Genomic DNA, 7,410 nt, shown 5'->3' with positions numbered 1-7,410 from the left:
CATAGCGCCCCAGCCTCAGGTCCAAGGGGCAGGGCTGCAATGAGACCTTCAGATTCTCTGTCCAGTGTCTCTCCTGTGCCCTCCTCACCCAGCCAGGGCCTCCTGGAGAAGCACAGGGAACCTGGGGTCTCTGAAGCCCCATAGCTGCCAAATGTGCAAACTTGTATAGTTGCAGAGTTTGAACTTTAAATTGGGCAGGGACTGAGAGGTGCCCAAGGGCAAGGAGCACACGACATGTCTACATGGCAAGGGACCAGGAGGCTGGGCCTCAGGGCCTCCCCCCGGCCCACCCCAGCACAGTGTGTCTGCTGGTAATGAACTCAGTACTCCCTTGCTCTGCTCTCCCAGGCCTCAGGTCACCTCACCGGGCAGCTGCTTCAGCCACCTGCCTGCACTAATGCCACTGGGCCAATAGGTAGGAGGTAAGGAGAACCCATCTAGCATGTTGACTCTTCTCATGAACTTTTTTTAAAACATGCAAAAAACCAGAATATCTGCTTGGGGAAGGGAACATAATGATAGTAATAATATCAGCTACCACTGACTGAATACTTACCATGTGCCAAGCTCTGTGCTAAGAGCTTTCACTGGATCCTCAAAATCACCCCATGAGGAAATACTATTCTTATCTCCACAGGTAAGGAAGCTGAGGCTGAGAAAACAATTAGCAAGTGGCAGGTCTGGGACATGGGCCCTGGTTGCTCTGACTCACCGCAAAGCCCACACTCACCTGCTTTGCTAACACAGCGAGGAATGTGAAGCAGGAATCCCAGATCCAGGCATTTCCAGGAAATTGTTAACAGGAGCTTCTTCTTCTTATGCCCCTCACCTTCCTTTTAAAATAATATATAAAGCCTAAAATAAGTAGTAAATGGTTCAAACTAGATTTACCAGCCAATGAAATTGACATGATATTTACCATGGAAAGTGACCCTGGGTCTGTCAGGCCTCAGGGTTGGAAGTTGCTAGAAAGATGTGAGGAGGGAATGTTTTGAAGGTTGCACAGAGTACCAGAGACAAGCTAACTGAATGGCTCCATTTCACTCAAGGAGAAACTGGACCAAGGTCATATAGCAGAATCGGAACAAAGGCAAGAATCCAATCTGGGCCCCTCACCCCAGGCCAGGGCTCCTTCCATGGCATCTCCCTGCCTCTCAGGAGGGGTAAAACTGGGGAGTGGATTAGACAATGATTCTCAGAGACACTCAATTTCCTATCACTCTGGATATCTGACTTTCCAGGACACGACAGGGTGAGAGGCCTGGCAGACAGATGCTAGAGTGATTTTCTGAGCGTATTGCGAAACACCATCGTACCCAAGTGCTCTGCAACGTTTCTGGTCCTCTTCCAGCTGAGCATGTGGTAGGACTACACAGGCCAGTGCATTGTGGGCATTTGGGATACAAGTCACTTCTGGGTCGAAGCACTTAACTTCTGGCGTGAGATGCTCTGGTGTGTTCTTCCCCAGCCGTAACAACTGGTGATGTCCCAGGTGGTGGAGCCAGGGTCTCTGAGGATGATGACCTGGAACAGAGCCCCCTGAAAACCTGCAATGGACATGTAGCATGAGAACTAAACCTCTGTCGTGGTAAGCCACTAAAATTATGAGGTTGTATGTTATTGCAGCAAAACCCAGCTCATCTTGACTGATGGAGCAAGGGAACTGCAGCTGCTCCCTCATGTCCCAGCCTGGGCCCACGCTGCAGTCAAAGCTGTTGGTAACCTGGCAGCATGGTATTTTCTAGACACAGCCTTATTTCTTTGGGGTCATAAGCCTATGGCCTAGTGGGTTGTTCCTAACTTCCATGAATGTGTTATGATCAGACTCTTAAATTTTAAGGAACCCCTATCACTCTCCTGATTTAGCTCTCCAGAGAGAGCAGCTATCCCTGCAGGGAGGAGACTGGCTCCACTAAAGCTCTCCTCCCAGCAATCACACGGCTGCATCGTTGTTCTGCTGGTGTGTGCTCTGGAGGAAGGCGAGAGAGGGTGATCTCAAGGTAAGAAATCTGGGATCAGGATTTTGGCAGAAGAAAAGCACTGGATCTCAAATGGCACCTCCTGCGTGCAGGCACTGCAGGGTGTTAGGGATGAACTGGACACAGCCTTTTGATTTCCACAGCTCACAGTCTATTGTGTGAGAGAGAATGACACACTAACTGCTAGTGGCTGTGTGAGCATCATGTTTTCGGGATGGTCAGTTCTGTGGACTGGGAAGGCGGGCCCCACAGAGGAGGTGTGTGTGAGCTGAGCCTTGGAGGATGAGTGGAAAGAAAGGCCGCTCCAGCTGAGGCAAGTAAGAGAAGAGGGACGAGACAGAAGTGTGCGGGATTTGTCCATCAATGGGGAGTGGTCTGAGGCTGAGCAGGGGTGCATGAAGGTACAGGAGTTGAGGCAGGAGGGCAGACCAGAGCCTGATGACAAAAGCCCTCAATTGCCTGTGCCATTCCCACTTGATTTTTTTGTTGGAGACAAGGGTGGGGAAGAGAAATGCAGAGTCAGGCTATTTCCCACCTTTTACCTGCCTGAAAACACCCTCCACACCTATGTCCAGTGTCAAAATTTGAGGTTAAAAGGTCTTTTTTGGGCAACTCACCCAAAAAAGACCAAGGCCTTATAGTTGGATCTGAAATTAAGCTTTGGGCTTAATCCAGCCACTTGAAGTCACAACCCAGGAAAGATGCTTCCTTTTAACTTCTTCTTTCCAAACCTCAGGTCTTACTTTACATCCCAGACTCAAAGAGAATCTCAGAGGTTTCTAAAGCTGAGAGAGGAAGGGATGTGACCAAGGTCACCAGAGAGCAAGGAAATGAGTGTAAACTGTTAGGCCAGAAGCCGCATCTGCCTCTGCTGTATTCCCAGCACCCAGCACATAGTAGGTGCTCAATAACAATTTGATGAATGAGGGAACGAATGAACCATCACAATCAGGCAATTCTTTACCTTTCTGTCAAACTTCAGCAAGAAAATCGCTACCTTTATATGTTTACATGGATAAGATTTACGGTCATTGGCTGACCCAGATTTATCAACTACCCCTGTATGTTCCAGAAACGCCCCTAACAATCACCTTGATTTAGGCTGGAGGAGGGAAAACCAGCACAGGCTCTGGGGAGAGAGGGGGTCATGACAGATGCTGGAGCTCTTGTGCAGGGAGGTGATGAGCCCAGACCCAGCAGATGCCTGTGGCTGAGGACGCAGTCTTTGATCTGGAGCCTTGCTACTGGGTGGCTCACCGGCACTTTTCTGTGTGTCTCATCTGGCTACACAAAATCCCCATTTTTCAGAAGGCAACTGAGTCTCAAAGGCCAAGTGACTCGGTCAACATCACACAGCTAGTTAGAGCCGGAGCTGGGATGCAACGCTGGGTTTTCAGAATCCTGCGCTGAATATGTTGAGTGACTGTCCTTGGCAGCACTCGCTGTACGAGGTGCCGAGAGGAAGGAGACAGTCCTGCTCTCAAGGGTGGTAGAGGAGACAGGTGCACAACACAAGAGGATGGCCAGGGGCTGTGGGAGCACAAGAAGTGGGCAGGTGACTCTGCAGGGTGCAGGAGGGAGAGGAGGAGAGATGAGCTGGACCCTGAAGGAGCAGGAATGCCCCCACTGGGGAAGAGAGGGAGGACTGCCTACAAAAGGGAACTTCTTGGGCAAAGATGTAGTGCTGGGAAAAAAACATGGTTTATTCAGAAGAGGGTGAGCCCATCGGCCCCTACAAATGACAGATGCAATTAGGCAGGAGGAATGAGGGGGAAGATCCAGCCCTGGAGGACAGACAGGGTTCCAATGCTGTCACAGGACATAGGCCTCACAGTAAAGCTAGGTGTGAAAGGAGTGAGGGAGGGGGTAGTTATGTATCTTCTGAAAGGTTAAAGTTCACCCTCAGCTCCTATTTCTCCCTTACACCAGGGAGCACTGGGGCTACAAGACAGCTTTCCCATCTAACATTTGACACTTCACTCCCTCGTGACACTGGCATTTCCCAAAGAGGCTGAGACCAGCTCAGAAGAGCAATGGAAGCTACCTGGGCAAAGACCGCAACCTTTCCCACCCTCCCTGTATAAAGCTAGTCAATGACTGATGACGCCTCTACCACATGAGACCTGGTTTCCCTCTTTGTGTGAGATTACTGCTGATATTATTATTCATCCTAAAAAGCAATATGGAGGCCAAGAAGAGAGTCACTTGGTTTTCAGGACCAGGGTTAAATGCTGTGACCAGTGGCTCTATTGGGATATGTATGTTCTTGTATGTTCTTTTAAAAATCAATGGATGGTCTGTGATTCCTTAAGGAGGAATGGCCAGAATAAGGCTTACACATCCTATGGAGTGGAAATGTTCAACCTTTATGCCCAAAGGAACGCTAGGTGAGCATCACTCATCACCCACCTCCCTCCCCGAGCTCATCTCACTTAAGAAAGAGGGGCAGCACTTGTGACCGGTGTGGCATCTTTTTATCCACTTATTTTTCGTACAACTATAGCCCCAGCACCTAAACAATACCTAGCACAGAGTAGGCATTCAACGAATATTCAGTGAATGAATGAATCTGAAACACTATGGGCATAATTCAGCCGTAAGAAGTCATAACCTAGAAATGATGCTTCCTCTTAACAGGCAGGAACGCTTTAGATTCCAAAGGAGCACCTGAAACATGAACCCTACTCTATCGTCTCCCCTGAGCCCACCCAGGGGAGAAGACAGATGAGTCTAGGGGATTAGAATGGGTCCCGCCTCCCCTAAGTTACACCAGAACTGCAGAGCTGAGAGGGCTAGCTTGCAGACCTGAAGTCCACTCTCTTATTATACAGATGGTGAGACTAAATTCCAGAGGCAGGGCTGACCCGCCCCAGGTCATACATCCAGGTTGCTTGGCTCCCAGGCCAGCTGGTGCTTTTTCCAACACCCGTGTGGTCCAGATGGGAAAGGAGGGAGAATGAGATGGATGGGGTCAACCAGACGGCCGTGACAGAGTATGTCCTGCTGGGGCTACACAAACACCACAACCTAGAGATGGTGCTGTTTGTACTCTGCCTGGGCATCTACTCCATGATAGTGCTGGGGAACGCCCTCCTCATCGGGCTGAACATGCTGAACCCACGCCTGCACAGCCCCGTGTACTTCTTCCTCAGCAACCTCTCCCTCATGGATATCTGTGGCATATCCTCCTTTGTGCCTCTCATGCTGGTCAATTTCCTGGAAACCCAAAGCACCATCTCCTTCCCTGGCTGCACCCTGCAGAAGTTCCTGACCCTGGCACTGGGCTCCACGGAGTGCCCGATCCTGGCCGTGATGGCATGTGACCGTCACGTGGCCATCTGCCAGCCGCTTCAGTACTCAGAGTTCATGAGCAGGCAGACATGCATGTGGATGGCAGCACTGAGCTGGAGGACAGGCTTTGCCAACTCCCTGCTGCAATCCACTCTCACCTGGAGCCTCCCCTTCTGTGGCCACAATGTCATCAACCACTTCTGTGAGATCTTGGCAGTGCTGAAACTAGCCTGTGGGGACATCTCTCTAAACGCGCTGCTAACAATGGTGGCCACTACTGTCGTGATGCTGGTCCCGTTGCGGCTCATCTGCCTGTCCTACGTTTTCATCCTTGCTGCCATCCTGAGGGTGCCCTCTGCTGCTGGCTGGAAGAAAGCCTTCTCCACCTGCTCTGCCCACCTCACAGTGGTGGTGGTTTTCTATGGGACCACCTCCTTCATGTACTTCAAGCCCAAGGCCAAGGACCCCAACTTGGCTAAGATTATCACATTGTTCTATGGGGTTGTGACACCCTCGCTGAACCCCATCAGCTGCAGCCTGAGGAACACAGAGGTGAAAGCTGCCGCCATAGCTCTGCTGAGGGGAGACCTGCTCTCCAGGGAAATGTCCCGTTTTTCCTGTTGCTCTCTATCAGGCAGGACAGGCTAGGGTACACTGTGGTCATGATTTCAAAATTTCAGTGGCTTAAAACCACAAAGGCTTTTTCTCACTTACGCTGCAGGTCCATCAGAGGTTGGCTGGGGGATGTGCTCTGCACCATCGCCTTCATCCCTGTGGGACTCAGGATGATAAAGCAGCCACCATCTGGCACATTGCTGGTCCAAGTGGCAAAAGGCAAAGAGAAAATGACAAAGCCTGCGCTGATTCTTAAAGCTTCCGCTCAGAAGTGACCTGTTACTTCCACTTCCACCTCACTGGCCAAGGCAAGGCGCACACCAGGGCTGACACTGAGGGGGAGGGAACACCCACCTACCACGCACCTGGAAGGAGGGGGAGGACTGAAGAATTTGTGAAGAGCCTAGTGACAACCACCCACCCTACAGTCAACCCAGACTGTAGAACCTAGAGCTTCCTTTTCTCGGACCAACTGTCCTTCACCGGCTGCTGCCAGGTTCATCATCCCAGGAGAGTGCTGGTTAGCTCTCTTGTGGTGGCTTTGGACTGGGTCGAGCTAACTAGGGTGGAACTGGGCCTCCCAGAGTTTCCTTCCCTGTAAGGTTCTGGGATCGGGTGGACCACGAGAGAAATCCACATGATGGGAGGTGAAGGCGAAGCAGCACCATCGTGGTGGGAGCCCTCACTTGCTGTCACCGGCCTGGGACTCACCTTGCTGTCAGCGCAGCTGCTCCAGCTCCTGCCACGCCACCTGCAGCTGCTCGGAGGTCTGTGCCAAGTGCAGCGCCACGCCAGAGAGTGCCAGCTCCTCCTGCAGGTCACCAGTGTCACTGAGCCTGAAGGCAGCGAGGCCCAGACACGGGCTCCGGTCTGTCCTCACCTCCCCCTTCACGCCCCCCAAGAGCAGCTTCAGGCCCGACACCAGGTGCAGAGGCCCAGCTTTGCACAGGCTTCTCCAACTGCTCCCACAATCAACAGCTCTGTTCTCTACAACAGGCCCCTTATATCACTCACGCTTGTCCTACTTTGGCCAGACCCTGGCTGATGCCTCACTCAAGAACCTACGATGGCTCCCCTTAACCACAGAATGAAGCCCTAACTCTTCAGTTGAGTTCAAGCCCTCCAGAACCCAGCCCGCCACTTCTCCAGCCCGATGTTCCACTAACCCCCTTCACACGGTGACCCCCTCGCTACAGTGTCTGTACTGCCTACACCTTGGTGTCTCGCTCATGCTCATCTCTGGCGAGACCTGGGACTATTTTTCCAAGCCACCTTAGACACCAGCTCTCTCACACAGCCTTTCCTGGTGCACTTTGAATAGTCTCTCTTTCCTTTACGTCCCACAGCACTTTGTCGGTATCTTTCACTCGGTATCTATCCCATTCTGCTTTGCATCCATGGTATTTCACCACCACGTGGGCTCCTTGATGGCGGGATTCAACCAGGTCTGGCTTGTCTCTGCAGCTCCCACAGAGCTTTCCCGATAGAGTGTTACTGAACTGAACTGTCCCTCAGAAGCCCTCAC

General features: G+C 51.7%; 2 protein-coding genes across 3 annotated transcripts in view; one reads left to right on the top strand and one right to left on the bottom strand.

Moving 5' to 3' along the window:
* Positions 1 to 450: 450 nt before the first annotated feature.
* The window catches only part of TMEM8B (transmembrane protein 8B), a 44,110-nt gene continuing 37,150 nt past the window's right edge, over positions 451 to 7,410 (bottom strand). For both annotated transcript variants that reach the window (XR_003005687.1, XR_003005688.1), the window contains exons 11-12: positions 1,317 to 1,547; positions 451 to 833 (exon numbers count right to left, since the gene is read on the bottom strand). The gene's annotated coding sequence lies outside the window, so the exon portion shown is untranslated. The remainder of the gene's footprint in view (positions 834 to 1,316; positions 1,548 to 7,410) is intronic.
* Positions 4,941 to 6,058, top strand: LOC112411715 (olfactory receptor 13C7-like). The gene has a single exon (XM_024763003.1). The coding sequence runs from the start codon at positions 4,941 to 4,943 to the stop codon at positions 5,916 to 5,918; it is 978 nt and encodes a 325-aa protein (XP_024618771.1). The 3' UTR covers positions 5,919 to 6,058.

This window comes from Neophocaena asiaeorientalis, unplaced genomic scaffold (genome assembly GCF_003031525.2).
Source record: "Neophocaena asiaeorientalis asiaeorientalis breed wild unplaced genomic scaffold, Neophocaena_asiaeorientalis_V1.1 scaffold449, whole genome shotgun sequence".
Classification (NCBI taxonomy): domain Eukaryota; kingdom Metazoa; phylum Chordata; class Mammalia; order Artiodactyla; family Phocoenidae; genus Neophocaena; species Neophocaena asiaeorientalis.
Note: the sequence above shows the minus strand (reverse complement) of the source record. Positions and strands in the feature narration are given on the sequence as shown.